Source organism: Psittacula echo (genome assembly GCF_963264785.1).
Source record: "Psittacula echo genome assembly, chromosome: 21".
In the NCBI taxonomy this organism is placed as follows: Eukaryota; Metazoa; Chordata; class Aves; order Psittaciformes; family Psittacidae; genus Psittacula; species Psittacula echo.
This window is the reverse complement of record NC_137757.1, coordinates 7604727-7622656: the sequence shown is the minus strand read 5'-3', so window position 1 is coordinate 7622656 and position 17930 is coordinate 7604727. Positions and strand designations below refer to the sequence as shown.

Sequence of the window (17930 nt, the reverse complement as noted above, 5' to 3'; positions counted from 1 at the left end):
CTGGTGTCACCAAGGCAGCTGGGTCCTCAATGAAATCACCTTGAGGACGGCTGCTGCCAGGGGAATTCCCACGTGGGAGCTCCCCCGGGATGTTGTCACCTGGGAAAGCCCCTGTGAACTGTCAGAGAGGATTTGAGAGACATGGGACATGAGACATGTCCCTGCTCCCTGTGACGGCCCTTCCCAGAAGCAGGAAGAGCGTTTTCTGGGAATCCATTATCTCCGCATCCAACTTCTGGTTTTGCCCCAGAAATATCTGCAGGATACTCAGGCTGGGCAAAGAGGAGCCATGAGGAAGGACAGAAGGAAACATCCACGTCTCCATCCTGACCCACCAAACTGGCTCCCTCATCCCTGCAGGCAGCTGCATGGGGTCCTGGCCAGGCAGGGGAGGAAATGAGGGTCCTGCTGGGAACTTCACCCCATGTAGGGTGTCAGGGGGTGTCTGCCCCACAGCTTCCTGCCATGCCCCCCATCCTGCAGACCAAGCGCCCCACAGCTGCGTGCTAACCTCAGGATCCCCACTCAATGGGAGGAAGGAAATCCTCATCCTTGGGAAAGGCTGGACATGGCTATTTCCTTTTGCCACGCTGGGGATGGGGTTGGCACACAGGCCCAGCTGCCCACAGTGACCCGACGTTCCCACCAGCACTAGAGCTGGAACAGACTGGGGCAATGTGAGAGCCTGGGGACAGGTTGGACCCTAACCTCCAACCCCAGTCCCACTCACATGCTAAGGGGATTTGGGGGGTTCTTCCTGCAGCATTCCAACAGCAGGAACCAGGGAAACATCCCTGCCCTCAGCCTCCCGGTGTGTGGGCTCAGTTCTGTCCCATTCCCATCCCCGCATGGTGCTGACCCACTTCTGGTGCTGGTGCTGTGTGCAGGCGTCTCTGTGGGGCTCAGCTGCACTCCAGCCTGGGGCTCCGCAGTGTGTGAGCTGTGGGGCTCAGCACTCCATTTTCTTGTCTTTCCTCCTGCTCCTGACCGTGCCCTTCGCTTGCTGGCACATGGCAGCTGATAACAGGATACCAGTGGCCTTTGGCCTCACCATGGCCTTATCCCCACCGTATCCCTGCCGTGTCCCGGGGCTGGCTGTGGGGTTTTTGCCGAGCACTGAGACCCCCGGGGCATCTTCGGTCCCCTCGCTGCTACTGGGCTCCTTCCGCTGGCAGGGCCAGGCACAGCATCCCCGCCCCACCGGAGCCCCAGTCCGGTGCTGCTGCCCTGTCCCGATTGCTGGAGGGGCCGGTCCCGCTCCCCGATACCCCGCCCCGGGCCGGGGTCTGATCTCCGCTTTCTGTCGCAGTGATGCCGGACACCTGCGGCCCGGAGGCCGGAGGCGCTGCCGCGACCAGGATACCCGGAGCTGGACCGTGCGGGCCCCCGGCGCCCCCTGGCGGCGGCGGGGTCGCAGCGGAACAAAGATCGGATCCCCCTCTCCTCCCCCGGGTGATCTCCCCGTGCATCCTCCCTGGCTCTTTGGGCAGGAGGGGAAACACCGACATTGACACGGCAGAGCTGGGGCGACCGGAGCCCCTCCGAGCTTCCCAAAGCTCCACCTCGCCCCCTCCACCTCGCCCCCTACCTCGCAGCCCACGGTGAGTCCCCCCATCCCCTCACAGGGCTGCAGACCCCAAACCATCTGCTTGGGGGGTGAGGGAGGGGCTGCAGCAGCTCCCCCGAGCAGTTAACCCATTTCAGTGGGGCAATGGAGAATTCCACTGCGGGGGTGCAGGAGTTGGGGGTCAGGGCTCAGCCCTGGTAAAGGCACCCAACGTGTGAGCTCTGATATCCCCAGAACTCTCATTCTCCCACCCAGTACCAGCTGGAGCTGGCTCCAGCACAAGCAGCAGCAATCGCACCTCCCAAACCTCAGTGCAGTTGTTCATCAACCACTCCTCCCAAATACGAACAGTAGAAGGCTTCTCTGGGGAGTTTCACCAGACAACAAACACACAAACAATGGTTGGGAGTAAAAAAATATGTTTTTTCCTTTTAATTATATCAGTTATCAAAGAAAAAAAAGCAGTGGTAACAAAAATACAAAGCTCTGAGGATCTCGTTTTGTTTGTTTCGTCATCAGCTGAGCACCAGTGCAATTGGTTTAATTTAACTTCTGCTCTGAGTCTCTGCTGGCAGAGTAGGAGTAGGCTTTGCCCAGCACCAGACGGTCACGCAGCAGCTTGAAGAAGGCGTAGTAATTGCTGAAGAGGATCAGAGCCAGCGAGATGGTCTGGTGCCACTTCTCCGAAGAAATCAATGAGTAAAGCTGGTAGAAGATGACGGCTCCTTCCAGCAGAATCAGGATGTTGAGGATCCTCAGGGGTTTGCTGAAAAAGAACTGTAGGAGAGACCACAATGAGACCTTTTGGGCTGTGTTTTCTACAGGATGTGTGTAGCAGAGGCCTGTGAGGATTCCCCTGGGATTTCCCTTAATATTCACCACTGAATGGCTCCGGACAGAGCCCTGGGCTGCAGGGACCAGTTGCCCTCTGGCAGTGCCAATGGGAGAATAATATGTGCCAAACACTACCTGTTCCACCACCCTTGCACACCATGGACAGCTCTCCCGCCAGAGCCAGCTCAGGCAGTTCAGTGTTCAAGAGAACAGGACGAAGAGGTTGTCCAGAGAAGCTGTGGCTGCCCCATCCCTGGCAGTGTTCAAGGCCAGGTTGGACACAGGGTCTTGGAGCAAGCTGCTCTAGTGGAATGCGTCTCTGCCTCGTGGCAGGGGCTGGAGCTGGAGGAGCTTTAAGGTCTCTTCCAACACAAACCAGCCTGGGATTCTACGAATGTCAGCCCCTGGTGCTGCTCTGCAGCTGTGCCTGGAGAGCTCAGATGTGCTGCCTGAAACACCAGGGGCAGGTGGAACTCAAGAGCTGTGGGGAGTAGGAAAGAATCTGATTTTTTGATGGCTCTGCATGATAAGAGGTTTCAAAATCAGCAAGACAAGACACTGTCCTGATGGAAGGTCATTAATTGCAGAGATGGATAGGGCTTGGAGCAACCTGCTCTAGCGGAAGGTGTCCCGGCCTGCAGCAGCAGGGGGGTGGAACTGGATGAGCTTTAAGGTCCCTTCAACCCAAACCAGGCTGGGATACTGGGACTGTAGGAGACGTGACCTTACATGAAAGCGAAAGTGCGAGACGTCCGAGGGCACCGCCACGTTGTAATGACCCACAGCTTTGTATACGTTCTTGCTGTGTTTCACCAACACTCCCTGTGGCCACATGCACTCCTCTGTCCACCTGCAGGGAGCAAGCAGAGTGCTCTGATTTCTATCTCCATGGTTGAAGGGGGGTCTGCTGTTGTCCCACCATCAGATAGGAAAACATACGAGCCGCTTCCACAGCTGCGAGACCAGAGTTTGGCCACCGAGGCTCAGAATTGTGGCAGTGACAAGCAGCAGTTACTTGTGGCAACAAGCAGAAGGCATATCTCCAAATATGAGATCTGCTTCCTGCACTTGGAAGCGGACAGCACAGAGAGTGTCTGCACGCTGTCAGATGTGTCAGCCAACAACTCTGCTTTCGTTTTTCTCTCTTGTAAGCAAGAGGAGGAGGAGAGGTGGCTGCAAAGCTGAGCTTCCCATCCCATCCCTGTTCCCGTCAACAGGCCTGCCAGCTAAGAGAAAACTCCAGCCCCAGCCCCAGGAGTCAGCTGCTTTCTTACTGATGCTGCAGCACATTGGAGCAGAGGGCTGGATCGACCTTCTGCCAGCAGCCCAAGTGCGCTGCAGCTTTATGGAGCAGGTCACAGTAGCGCGCAGGTAGGAGGTACTGCATCAGGATCACTGATGTGCTGATGGACACCAGGAGGAAAAGCTCGCATGACCAGCGTTTGTCATAGTACTGAGTATTCTGTGGGGGGACAAGAAGAATGTGTGACACAAAGCACTCAGGTAGGTAAAATGAGGGCTTTGTGCAGAGCTACTGATTCCACTTCAGAAAGAAGCACCCACATAGGATGGCTGCTGTACAAGTTCTGAACACATCTCAGTGAAAATATGCTATCATCCCCTATCACAAAAGCAGGGAGACAGCTCCTGATACTCTCCTAGTTCAGCTGATGATGGGTGGAAGCATCAGCCCCGCAAGGGAAGGGACTTGGGCTCATCCCTGAAGTCTGACATATTTACTATAAGACATTTATCTCACTGTACAACATATCAGGAACTTAAATAAAACAGCTAATAATCCTAATAAGGTTCAGCCTCCTTTGTACTGCCTCCCTTACTAAAGTCAATCCCCTTGTTCCAGGGCTCTGTCCTCACAGAAGGTCAGTGTGTGGGGAACTGGGTGGTCTGGAGTCTTCTGTCTTCATGGGGAAGCAGGAAAAGGCAGTGCTCCCTCATAAAGGCATGCATACGTTCCTGACAGTCAGAATACACTTTATCACGGTAATATTGTCCTCTGTCACCTGGAGCTGAAGCAAAGCTAAACCTAGATGGCTCTGCTTCTTGCTTTTCACAATGCCTCTGTAAAAGGGTTTGATATGGCTGGCTGTGCATGCAGACTAGCCCCCTGACTGACCTCTCCCAGGTTGCAGCTAAGAGAAAAGCAAGAATCAGACCTCATCTCTGTGTCCACCTCTCAGCAACCCTCCCCAGCCAGTCCTGGAGGAGCAGCATCCATAAGAGCAGTGCTCGCCTTTGCTCACCTTCACAAACCAGACTGGCACAAAGGCCACATAGTAGGCACTGAGCATGGAGCTCACCAGCACCTCCTTCATCCGCCAGTTAAAGTCCATTTTCAGGTATTCCACCTCGCTGCGGATGAGGTCTGGGGAGAGGCAGCAGGCGTGCGTGGGCATGGCCTCCATGCCGTACATCTGCCGCGTGTGCTGCTTCCACGTTTCCTTCAGAACACTCAGGTAGTCTCGGCTCCTGGAGGTCACCTCGCTTGTCTCCCTAGGACTGATGCTGGCCACGTGGGAGAAGAGCCCCGTCTTCCGAAAGTCACAGTTGAGCTGAAGGAAGGGAATGTACATGCCAAACCTGGGGCAGCAAAGTGCAGAAAGGCCGTTACTTCCTTACGAGCTCCCCGTGTGATGCCTTTGCTGGTGGCAGATCAGCATCATGATCACATCCCCCTCCCAAACAGCACCTGGTACCTAGATAAACTCCAGGAAAGAGCTTCACCAATCTGATCTCAAACACAAGCAGAGTCTCAGATTTTTGAGATGCTTCCTCCTGTACCTACTAGAGAAAAGGGAGCTACTGGAAATAGAACAGGCTTCCTTTTGTTAGTTAACATGAAGCAGGGAAGCTGTTTGATTCACTACCTGGCAGAGGCACCCAATGACTGAAGTAAACCAAAGACACAGGTTCTTTAACTACCATGAGAAAAGCAGACAATCCTTTCCAGAGCAATCTATGAATCAATGCTTACATTAAAGCTGAAATATGGGTAAATGTTAAAGATATGCCCTATCACCAAGAAGAAATGTGACACAGAAGGAGGTAAAAGGGTAGTTTAAGTTCTGTTAACAGGCAATCAAGTGCTTATTTATTATCAGGCTTCATTTCAACTGAGCAACACCCACTGCACTGAAGCAACATTAGAAATCACACACAAGTGACAGAAGAGATACTTACGGGTAACACAGGAACAGGAGATTAAGGAAAGAGTAGGTCCTAAAGAGGTGAATTATCGATCGACACAAACTCCAGCCTGTGCCAGTGAGAACAGCAAACCGAGTGACCACCAGGAAAATAGAGCGTGGCAGGGAGACTTTCCCACTCTGTGAGGCCTGCAGGGAGAGAAGAGGGAGCTGGGCAGAAGAGAGACTCATCCACTCTTGCTACGGGAATCAAACAGTAAATGAGCAGCACTCAATCTGTAAAATCAACTTCATATGAGTGAAGGAAGAGCTAGTGAAAGGCTCTGTTTCACCAGGAAGGAGAGGCTTTCTTGAGGCTGAAATTTGGACTCTCCATAAACCAGGGCCTCATTCCTCAAGCTGGGATGAGGACAGCTTTCAGAGTTTCTTGTTAACGTGTGGTAGTTATCGGTGTGACCAGACCACTCTCCTGGACCTGCTCACCACATAGAGCTTCCACAGTCAGCAGAAACTGACCTACACTGGTTCTTCCTTGCAAAGAGATGGAGTAATTAAGAAAACAGGAAAAGAGCCAAAGACTGTTCTTCACAAGGAAGAAAGCAGAATTACTACAGTCTAGTTGAGACAGTAATTCAGAAGCAATCACAGAAGGACAGCAATGGTTTGGGGCACTCATTTCTGTTTTCTGTTCTTCCCATGCCTCAGTTTCTGACTTGACATAGCACAAAGTTCTTTAGAAAAGGACAGAAGAGTTTGGAACTGCAACAGCTTTACATTTCAGCCGAGAGGAAAAAATAGGTCTGAGATCTGCTTGGGGACTTTACCTCCTTCACAATAGCACTGATCAGCCGGCGTGCCAGGACAATCGTTGTCACCGTCAGCACGTTGAAGTCGATAAGATGAAAGTTCTGTTGTGACAAAACCAAAGTGATTCTACTTTCCATCAGGCACCAGAAACCCACATTTGACAGAGAAGCTCCCAATTATTCTCTTCTCCTTGGACTCTCTTCCAGGATGAGAAGCACAGAATCACAGAATCAATGAGGTTGGATAGGACCTTTAAGATCGTAAGTCCAACTGTTACCCCAGGACTGCCAAGGCAACCATTAAATCATGTCAAATGCCAAGCAGACAGCCACTGCCCAAAATTTCCCAAGTAAGAGTAATTTGAGCAACCCACCAGGGCTGTAGTGTCACATGTAGAATGCATCAAACATACCTAGAAAACTCAATGTCTAAGGATCAAGGAGACAGCCCATGAGTATCCCCACCAGCAGCTGCCCGTCGGTGCTTACCAGTGATGTGTGTGAAGGAGGATGGGAGGGTGGGTACCACCACACTGTTTTGTAGATGTTGATGTAGTGGACAAACAGAGCAACGAGATGACAGAAGAAGAGCTGAAGCTCAAACAGCACACTCCTCTCTACGGGCAGCTCTGGGATTTTACAGTGTCGGAGGGGGACGACTGTCTGAGTTGCCAAGGGTGGGCTGGAAAGACCCGTGCCTGAACCGCTCCTGTCAAGGTAAAGAAAAAGCCAGCAGTCACTTCAAGATCAGCATGGTGCTGTCCTCCAGCCCACATGCTCACACTGTACAAAGAGTGTTCTAATATTGACTATGAAACCTAAGCTGACTCTCACGGTCACTGGCTGCCATAAACCAGAGGCATCAGCACCCAAAGATGTCTCAGATGGCTGTTATAGGCAGATGTGAGCAGGAATTTGTTCAATGAGAGTAGCATTTGGAACCAGGCCAGCCTACACCACCAGGTCATTTGACATTACATCCCTTGCACTGAATCACGTTCAAAAGCCATAGCTGTGTTTTGCTATTCAAGAGGCAACCAGTGGCCCTCTTAATTAATTGGAAGCTTTAAGGCCTCAAGTTGCTATTTACATCTCTAAGAGTACTTGAACATGAAACCCAGAGCAATTAAACCCAAGCCCTTTCCCATTCTTCAATTTCATTCAACTATGGAGGAAAAACAAGTTTAGTCAGAGGTGCATATTCCTGTGTGAGCATGCACACAATCCCAGACAGCAACCATTTTACTCAAAGGGAAGGGAATTAATATACACTAGATATATCTCTCCTGATTTGCAATCTCCAAATAACAACAGTCAAAGGAATCTGGGTGTGGGTTTCAAAGGAACTAGAGAGCACAAACTCCTATTCAAAATTCCAAAATGAAACCACAACAGTCTTGGAGTATGACTGCAGACAGCCTTTGAGCCCAGGGGTGGACACGGTGCATCACTCCTGATGGCCTAAAATAAGGCCGTGCTTGAAGAGAAAACTCTAGGAACCTGAGCTGCCTCTCTGAAATCCCCACATTCCCAAGCTGACCAGACTCATTCAGCTCCTCAGGACTGATAACTCCACCAATAAACTCTGTTCCTGTACACGAACGTGAATTCCTGTTCTCCAGAAAAGCGCTTTAAATAGAAACACAAAGCCTTTTCTGCTTGAAACAGACACACGAGACCCAAGGGTGCTCTTGCAAAAGCAGCAACAAGGGTCTCACACACATATAAAGCACTTTGGGACTTCTCAGCCTGGAAGGCCACATAGGTGATGTAGGCTACCATAGAGGGTACAGCTACCCTCTGATACCATATCAGAGGGTATGGCTATCAGAGGTGAATCCTTGGAGGTACACTGGGGCATGGATTTGTACCACATTACCTACTCATGACAAGGACCGCTGTGTGTGCTCTCACAGCAAAGTACAAGGTGGATTTCTCCATCTTCCGTGGCCTTGCCATAGCTTTTTTGAATAACTGTATCCTTATAAATTTCTTGGCCTGGGGCTGTAAGCAGGGAGCATGTTAAGACAGATCTCACATCTTCTTCACAGAGAGTTCATAAAAAGGCACCTGCTGCTTATGCACTGCTCTTGGTGCTCTGCTTCTCCTTCCTCCTCTCTACTTCAGTAGCAGAAATGCAATGAACCAGCTAGGTTATAACCTGCAAAAAAACCCAAACACAGCCTACACATCACCTGACCTGGCTAAATTCCACCCTAGACTGATGTTAACTTCAGGGCTCAAGAGATGTAACAGTCTGAACTCCAGAGTAAGGCTTTGGAGAAAGATTTGCCTCCTGGAAGCCTGTCACACTCTGATAAAGCACTCAGGGAAATCAGAACTCACATTATCCCAATTAGAACACATAGCATGGACACTGCTACTGGAGAAAGAGGATCCCAGCTAGACACCTGGAGGCAACAGATCGCTGAGCCCCAAGAGAAGCAGCAGTGTGTGAGATGGGGACGCAGGAGTGGTCTCACACCTTGCTGAGGAGCAGCTGATGTGAGGACATGCGAGCTGGACGTACCTGGTGCGTGAGCGCACGCCCGTGACAGAAGAACTCGTGGCGTGGCCAGAGCTGCCAGCGGCGCCGGGATCGCAGAGGGGATTCCGGCAGTAGGATGTGCGGTTGGGGCCCCGTCTTCCCCCTGCCATAATAACAGAGGGAGCACAGGGCTCTTCTGCCAGGTGTCTTCTCTGCTTTTCACTGCCTGGTGACGTCTGCAGGCCTTAGAACTGAATGGAAAAGGTTTATCATTTAAGGCTCACCTGCTTCCTGCCCTCTGGTGATCAGCCGTAACCCATCGCTCACACTGCTGCCTTGCAGGAAAAAGCAGGATCACTTTGCTCAGCCCCTTTCTACACCTCCTGTATTTGTCACAAGCTATAGATGCAGCCCCAGATAGCTCCTGACTCCTGGACATGCAGCAGCTTGTCAAGGTGCTGGGAATTCACTGAAAGTCTCAAGCCTAGTGTATGCAGGCTTCCAGAGGAGCAGGAAGCAGCTTTTCATGCCTCTCTCTCAACCCAAAGCAGTTTACAAGGAACTTAATCTGCATGGTTGTGGTGTTATCCCTGTTTTACAGGCAGAGCAAATACACTTATGGAGATGCTAAATAATTTGCCCAAAGGACTGAGTAAATTTGGGGGTATTACCTAGGTCCCCTTTTGCCCAATTTTGTTCTGGAATCAAAAGATTCACAAGTCTTTTAAAGGGACACCAGAACAGCACACGAAGGGGCTTCTTCCTTCTTTGCTCCTTTAACAGGGGAAAAAATAACTAGCATTTTTAGAGTTTTATGTTGTTGTTGTATGTTTGGATGGCACAGAGCTCAACAAGATGTTAGTCCAAAGTTAGCTTTTCTAGTGCTTTCTTGTCAGTGTAAACCATAACACTCATAACAAGGCCCTCCCTCTAGATCCTGTTTAACCTTAGGAGATCTACACACCGTAGCAAAAGGCCAGGGTGATAACACACCAGCTACTAGAAGTGAAATCTGAGATGTGAAGAAACTCAGATCAGGCCATAGCAATTGCTCAACCCTTCTTTTTCTGATTGCTGATTTCCAGTTGGCATCACTGAGCATCTGGGGAAAGGAAAAAAATAATTGCTGAAGGATTAGAGATTGCTCTTAAACAAGGGTTAAAACTTAGGCTGAGCTCCAGTCCTTCAGCAACTGATGTACTAGTCCTGGACAATGAGAGACAGAGCACAAATGGGTTGTGCCTGGAGCTAGACCTGAGCAAAGCAAGGACACCACAATGTGGGTGTCATCACAGGGGCACAGAGGTGGCTGCAGGGCTGGGAGTACAGAGTAAAGCGCAGAAACCCCAGTATGTGTCATGGCACACAGAGTCCTTTGTGAGTTGGAGATGCTGGTGAACAGGAGGGGCTGTGCACAGAGATACAACCCACAGGCTGTGTGGGGGGCACTAGACGGACAGGATTTCAAACCAGTGGGTTTGACACCCACATCACCATGACAAGAGAGTCTGAGAGGGGAAGGCTGTAGGATGCAAGTGCTGGGCCTGGGTAGAGAGCTGGGGGAGACACTTGGGAGTTGCAGGAGTGCAGGTCAGGGGCTCTAGGAGCTCAGTGGAAGCTCTGAAGGAGCAGTGGTGGCTGTGAGGGCAGAGGACAGGGGCTGTATCATCTAGAGGGATGCAGGCAAAGGCTGCAGGGGACAAAGGGGAAATCTGGGGGGATAAGTAGGACTACAGGAGAGCAGCGGGGGGCACACGGGGAGTAGTAGGGGCTATGAGAGAGCAGTGGGGGCTATAAAGGCCTCGGGGAGCAGGCAGGGCTGCAGTGGGAGCTACAGGCTCACAGCACGGGCCACGGCAGAGCACCGGGGTACGATACACCTGCAGAGCAACATTAGCGGCCCCGGAAGGAGGACTCCAGGGGAGCTACACGAGCACGCACCTGGGCTGCAGGGACGAGCGGGGCTCCGAGGCAGCACCGCTGACTCCGAAACAGGCCGCGGCCCGGGAGCCGCCCCCCTCGCGGCGGCAGCGGGGCGGGGCGAACTGCGGGCTCTGCAGCGCCCCGCGGGCAGCTCGGCCCTTCCCCCAGCTCCCGGTTCACCCCCCATCCTCCCCCGTTCCCTCCCCGGTGCCGGTCCCGCCGCCGCTCGCCCCCCTCACCCATCTCCGGCCGCGCTCAGCCTGTGCCGGCCACAATATGGCGGGCGGGGCGATGGCGGCCGGCAGCGGACAAGCCTCCTGCGTGCGCGCCCGCATGGCCACGCCCCCGCCCCTAAACCCCGCCCCCCGGGCATACCCCGGGCGGGGGTTTGGGACCCTCCCGACTCCATCCCCCCGAACAGAACGGGAACGTCAGCTACGCGGTGGGAAGAGACACAAGCGAGACACCTCAGGGCAATAAACCTCATTAGGCCTTTATTGAGGGGATGACTAATCACTTCCAACATCTGCCTCAGCTCCCCACTCTGCCAGCCATCTCCTCTGCGAGTTATTTTAATGCTTGATTCACCTTGATCAGCTTTCACCATCTCCACCAGCCACGTGTGGTGTTTTCCACTGATTTCCTTAAGTTGTGGGTGTTTTAACGCTTGAATGCAGATGGAGCGTTATACAATCCTGAGAATCACCCGTGTCTGGGCTGAAGGCAATTAATGAACTTACACAGGGCCACCTCTACTGATTAATGACCCTTCACAGGAATATCTCTGCAATTTTTGCCCTTTCATAGAATCATAGAATGGTTTGGGTTGGAAGAGACCTTAAAGCTCATCCAGCTCCAACCCCCTTCCACTAGAGCAGGTTGCTCCAAGCCCTGTCCATCTCTGCAGTTAATGACCTTTCATCAGGACAATCTTTCATTTCTTATTCGTTTTGAAACGTCTTATCATGCAAAGCCATCAAAAAAACAGAGTATCCAGACACCCAAGGCTTTAAGTCTTCCAGGAACAACTCTAAAGGCAACAGTACTGACAATGCTAAAGGCAAACCTGTACTGATGCCAGGTTTGCATCTGTAACACTGCATATGAGCTGTTGGTTGCAGTATTTGGTTCTGAAGCCAGCAGTAAAGTAGCAGCTTTGCTGGAAAACACTTTCCATGTCAGTACTCCTGCATGCTGGTGCTCTCCAGCATCTGCGGCTGCCAAGGAGCTCTCCAACACTGGTGCTCTCCAACACTCACCAAGAGCTGGCAGGTTCCTATTTCCCAGCCACAGTAGAGCAAACAGCACCTTAACCTTCCTTTATCAGATCTGTAATCATCTCATCAGGAGATTCATCCCACTTTGCAAAAGGAGCAAAATGAGCACAGAGACAAACACTTCCAGTAAAACATACGGTAGCAATAGAAGCCTCAACTGAGCAGTAACAGCGAAGGTTTCTGCTCTGTGCTCACAGGAACTGAATTTCCTGAGTAGAAAGGAGTAACATCTACATCAGAGATGGGAGCTCCCACAGGCCTAGAGTAACCTGCAGGAATTTCTCCCCCTCAAAGCTTACGAACGGGGCATGTGTCCAACATCTCATCCAAGATGTTAGAGGCTTATCAATTAAAGTATTTCCCTAAGCCCCATCTTCCTCCCCAAGAACACCATATGTACTTATTCCTTGTAACCCTCCTCCTTCAGGGCTGTTCTGAAGGTTGATCACTGGCTACAGGAATCACCCTCAGCCCTGGTGTTCTGGAGGAGAGCAGTGGCATGGGGTGAGGGAAGGAAGATGCACACATCTGAACTCTTTCTCTTGGCTCTGGTTGTGACAGGTGCTCTCGTACAAATTTAAACCTTCTTTCTGTACAAAAGGAATCATCTGCTTCAACAGCTGAGTGGGGAATCCAGCTGTGCTCTAAAACCCGATTTACCAAACAGAGTTTGAGAGAGGGCCGTGTCAAGATAATGCCTTAGCCTTACTGAAAGAACAGTGGTTTAAGTTAAATATTAAAATACCCTAAGTTATAAAATAAAGCTCATAGCGATTTGCTTTATTTAATAATCCAAACAGCAACTTGAAACCAGGTGTAAGGAACGGGCAGAGAATGACAGCCTCTGTGCAGGAAAAGCCACTGGGGGATATCTCTGTCATACCAGTTGGAGTGTTTTTCCCTGCAAGCTCTGGTTCCCACTCCTGTTGCTGCCCAACATACTGACTATGAACCACTGTGCATGGTGAGATATCACTAAGGAAGAGTCAAGCCCAAGTCTGTAGCAGCTCCAAGCAAGGCCAGCCTGAGTATTTACACCACAGAGCTGGAAGCATGAACCAGAGGAGATGGAACTGTGGAGGCACAGAGCACTCACTGCAAGAGAGTAATTCTAGAGCCATGTGTCTCTTGGAAACAACTGAATTGTTGGGAAACCCCTCCAGAGAGGAGAGGTGAATGTTGTTGTACATCATACCCCACAGCACCAAGTACAATGGGGGCCTTTATCTTGTTTATGGTCTTTACAAAAACCCTACAAACAATAAGATATGGATTAGCCCTTTGGGGAAAGCAGGAAATGAGAGATCACTGCTGCTTGTGAGCTCAGAACCAGATTACCACCTCCAGCAGGTATGTGCCAGTAGAAAAGGGAAGGTTATTTAAGTGACTCAGCCTTCAACACTCAAAGGACTCTCTACCTCTGACTAATTTCAATCCTGGATCACCCCCGGAATGCCTGGCTAATTGGATTACCTCCAAGAGACACATCCAGTGCCAATGGCTATTTTGGGACCTCAGATTAGCATCTGCAGACTCCAGACTAAAATCTAAATGCAGGAATGCCATGAGAGGGAGGAAGATGTCTGATGCAGGGCATGTTTTCAAAATACTTTTCCCATATAGAGTTATTTCAGTAGATTAAGATCTACATTCCTTCATAACATGAAAGTCTTACACATAAACATGCAACAAATGCAATGCACAACCAAGCTGTGTTACTCCAAAGGCAGTGTCACAAGATCCACTTCTACTGGTAAAAAACTGCATCATAATAGATGATCTCTATCAAATCTTTTCCACTTGATATAAATGCTGTGCCTATTAAGAAAGAAATGGGAAACATTGGTACACCACCATATAAACTGATGTTCCAATTACATTGTAAATGAAGATGCATTCAACAAACAGGCCACAAATCCAGACATGTTATAATTTCCCCTAGCAGAAAACTACGGATCCAATTTTCAAGTTGAAAAATTAAGGGTAATTGCACTCTTGCATTTCCACTATCCTCTGCTATCCTCTTTCCTCATGTTCCTAAGATAAGAGAAGCTCGTTTGGTAGCTTTAAAATTCCATATAAGACTTACGTCCTTCTCTGTCCTATGCCCAGGGCTTTTCACAGTTGTCTTTTGAAGCCATTCGACTTCTTCAGCATGGCAAGGACTTGATTCTTTGTTCTTTTATTTATGGGTATCAAGCTTGGACAGAAAGCAATGAGCTGTCCCTAAAGGAAATGCTTCCAGCTCCTGCCTTTGGGCCTCGGGGCGATGCGTCCTTGCTGTGTGTGCAGGTCACTCCAATGATGCATGGTGCAAGGTACCACTTGGTTTGTGAGCACTTGTTTGCATTTATTAAGGTATTCATTGGAGATTTAGCACATCAGTGAGGCCAGAGCAGCCGGCAGAGGGAGCCCCACTGCTGTGAGTGCTCTCCAGCACCAGCACCCAAAGGTGCTGGGGGTTCAGCATCCCTCCTGAGGGCTCAGGATGTTACCCACTGACAACAGGTGTGCAGCCCTGCAGGGCTCTAAGCTAAACGTGTCCCAGTCAGTCTGACAGGACCACTGATGGAGCCATCTCTGGCAATGACATTGGACAAAAGCCAGTAGCCAGATCCCATTCCAGAACTGATGGAGACATGGACCAGGTAGAACTAGCAAGATCTGGCTGGGCAGCATCTGACCTAAAACCTGCAGTCTGCAATTTTAACACATTATGGACTCACATAGGAATTCCTATCAAGCTGCTCTGTTTCTAGAGCACTGGACAACAATTTCAACGGCACCTGCTGCTGAGAGCACCCTCCTGGAGGTATCTCAGCTGGGAACTGGCTCCAAGACATGTATCTCCCCACATTTCCATCTCTTCAAACCCACTTAAACCTCCTTCTCTCCAGGATCTCAGTGGGAGAGCTTTACACAGGTATGTACCAAAGCCTCCTCCACGCTGTGACCTCTGCAAGAGTGTCAGTCATGTAACCAGCCTTCCAGAGTCATTTATTTATGCATATAGCAAGAATGTCTTCGATTTCACAGCTCAGATGGCGCCATCCCCCTCCTCCCAGCCCCCAGCCCCCCGTTCCCACACAGAACACATTAGCAGCTTGCAATAGGTTGCAAAAATAAATAAACTCACCCACTTCATGGTGCCCCTGCTCATCCTCACCCAAGTGATTCGGCACAATGCACTCTTGACTCCTGTAAATTGAAGACATTTGTGAGTGTCCCAAAGGCAAGTACAAATCAAAAGAAGAAAAAAAACCCAGAGAGATTCCTGCATGCAATTACACAGGAAGGAAAACATGCAACTTAAGCTGAGCTTTGGGAATTTTGCAGTAAATAGCAATATCAGGGTCTAAAAAGGGCCATCATTTTACATGTTTAAGTAACTGAGCAGAATTTTGTTGTTGGCAGTAGCAGGACTATCTATATCCGTTGTCATTTTACATCTCTTGAGATTTAAGCTTGCCGATTCCTTTTTGCCCACATTACGTTACAGTTTCAAAGGGCATGTTATTAACGTTATTGCTGATTTATGCAGAAGCACGTGGTTTGGGTGTTTTTAATGTTTATTTTAAACAATTTTTGCCATTTTTTTTTACACTAAAATTAACATCTGAAGAATTGGTTCAATAAAGTTTATGCAAGTTGCCGTCGCAGTTTATGTAAAAGAGAAATGTGCTATTAAAATCAGACATTTAGGTTACCTTTTGGGCTTTGCGATGCATGTTAGCTTTACACATCCTGATTCTCCTGCGATAATTTTCCTTTAAAAGGGGGGCATAGGGTGATCTTTTCATCAAGCAAGACATTATGCCCTGAAAGCTGACTCCAAACCAGTGTTGAAAATGCCGTTATTTACACTTTAATAACAATCTACAAATACAACTTTTTGTTTTAAAGTATTCCCCTCAATCATGCACTACCACAGGCAGTTTGGTTCCTAACGCTCTATTTTTCACCCCCGAGCAGTTTAATTCTCTCCCCCTGGAATGCCAGATTCATTTTGCAGATGGGAAATACAAACCCTTTTTCGCGTCTAGGCAGCAGTTTAAGCTATTCTATTCTATCCGTAGACAGACATACCCTTGCAGAAGGATATGAGGAGCAACTGGAGCACCTTCTCAAATAAAAAACTACATTTTTATGTGGCTTTCCAAAGAAAGGCTACTGTAAGTCGGAAGGGCTTAGCCAAGGGGGGTAGGCACATTAACATGAAGCAGAAAGCAAGCTTCCTTCTCCTCCTGGTGGCAGCTGAGCCTTGGAATTTTCAGCGCTCATTTTGTCATGCTAGGTTTAAACCAGCCATTTCAGACTCAATCTGGAGTCTGCAGCATGGAATAGCCTGGTGAGGCTGAAATCTGAATTGGTAATTCAGCAAAGAACCATGACCACTTTCCTAAGGACAGATTCCTGCCATAGCCCAGGATCAAAGTGACTGCAACAACTTCCAGGGGGTGAAAAACAAATTTGCTTTTCTTTTGCCCATTTTTTTTTTTTCCTTTCCTTTTTAACTGAAGCTCAATGAGCTTGGTAGGTTTTTTTTGTAAGGATTACACAAACAACCGCGGTTTAGAATGTCTCCAGATTTTAAAAAGACAATTAGCTTTAGCGTTAATTTAAATTTATTTGAATGAAAAAATATAAATAGCTATTTTAGCTCTCAACCAAAAAAAATGACAATTCATCACATTTACTTTGATTAAAAAAGGACTAAACTTTATTGACAAACTGAGGCAGACATTTTGACAAGTTTTAGCTACCTAGTTAGGCAGACTTACACATGTAGCATTTAATCTTCAGGAACAGAGTGGGAGGACAGTGTACAAATCCAATTAGGACTTTATCCTATGTACAAAGTGAAGTTTTTCCTCATTTTTTTTTCAGCTGCAGTGTCCCTTTTTATGCAAAGCTAGTGTTGAGATACACTTGAACAAGGCAATGGATCGCTAACATTAACACTTATGTTGGTTTTAAACTAGAGCTGATTTATCTGCCCCAAGAACTAGAGGAATAAAACGGCAATTTTACTCTGCTTTCTAAACAAACACTGGGAAATTAGATCCATGCTTTGATTTGGTTTTCCCTTCGAAGTTCTTCACACAGAACCAAACTAAGAACTCCTTTACACTGGAAAATCTGCTTCCCAAGCATCTCTCAACACCGCATGTTCGGGGCTAGATTTCAAAACCCACATAAGAAAAGTCAATTTTATAAACCTAATTTGGTTGTTTGGTTTTTTTAAGTCAATTACCTTAAAATAAATTAATAATAAAACCCCCCCAACTATTTAATTTGTTTGAGGATCCTTCATATTAAAATTTAAACTTAGGATTCACCAGCAATCTGCTTTTAAGGAAAGTCTGACATCTGAGGTTACTTCTAAACGGTGGCAGCTACTACCGTTACATTATGCTATTAGTTCTTAAAAACAGCCCTGAATTTTGAAATGTAGCCTACTTTGGGATTCTGCAACTACAACTTTTATGGGTTCCTTAAAACCAAACTGAAGAGGTTAACAAAACCTTAATTTCATAACTGCTAAGCAAAGCATGTCACTTCTGAAACTAACATTTTTAACTCAACTTTTTTCTTTTTCTTAAAAAAAGGTACAGTTTGTGTTTTAGCTAAACAACAAAGAAAGAAAAGCCACCTACAGACTTAAAAAAAGGACAAAACAAAAAGAACTTAAAGTCACTCCTCTAAATCTATTTAACTCATTTTAAAATACTACGTACAGAAGCCAGAATGCAGGGTGAGGATGGAGTGGGAGAAAAAGGGCCACGAAGAAAAACAGTTAGACAATTACTTGTCTGGTGTGGGTAAAGCAACAGGAATTCCGGGAGATACAAGAATCAGTAACAACTGTTT

The 17930-nt window shown here is 48.6% G+C and overlaps 1 protein-coding gene across 10 annotated transcripts; it reads right to left on the bottom strand.

Annotated features, from left to right (window-relative positions):
- Positions 1-1975: 1975 nt before the first annotated feature.
- TMEM39B (transmembrane protein 39B) lies at positions 1976-17930 on the bottom strand. 10 transcript variants are annotated; one of them, XM_080632174.1, is made up of 11 exons: positions 17869-17930; positions 15196-15257; positions 9824-9961; positions 8902-9110; positions 6861-7080; positions 6390-6473; positions 5600-5754; positions 4663-4999; positions 3676-3863; positions 3131-3251; positions 1976-2344 (listed from the first exon to the last, which is right to left on the bottom strand). In XM_080632174.1, the coding sequence occupies exons 4-11, from the start codon at positions 9027-9029 to the stop codon at positions 2108-2110; spliced, it is 1470 nt and encodes a 489-aa protein (XP_080488300.1). In that variant the 5' UTR covers positions 9030-9110; positions 9824-9961; positions 15196-15257; positions 17869-17930; the 3' UTR covers positions 1976-2107. The 10 variants fall into 10 exon arrangements, with proteins under 10 accessions (XP_080488300.1, XP_080488301.1, XP_080488298.1 ...); XM_080632175.1 differs by lacking the exons at positions 15196-15257; positions 17869-17930 and adding an exon at positions 11022-11047; XM_080632172.1 differs by lacking the exons at positions 15196-15257; positions 17869-17930 and adding an exon at positions 10801-10941.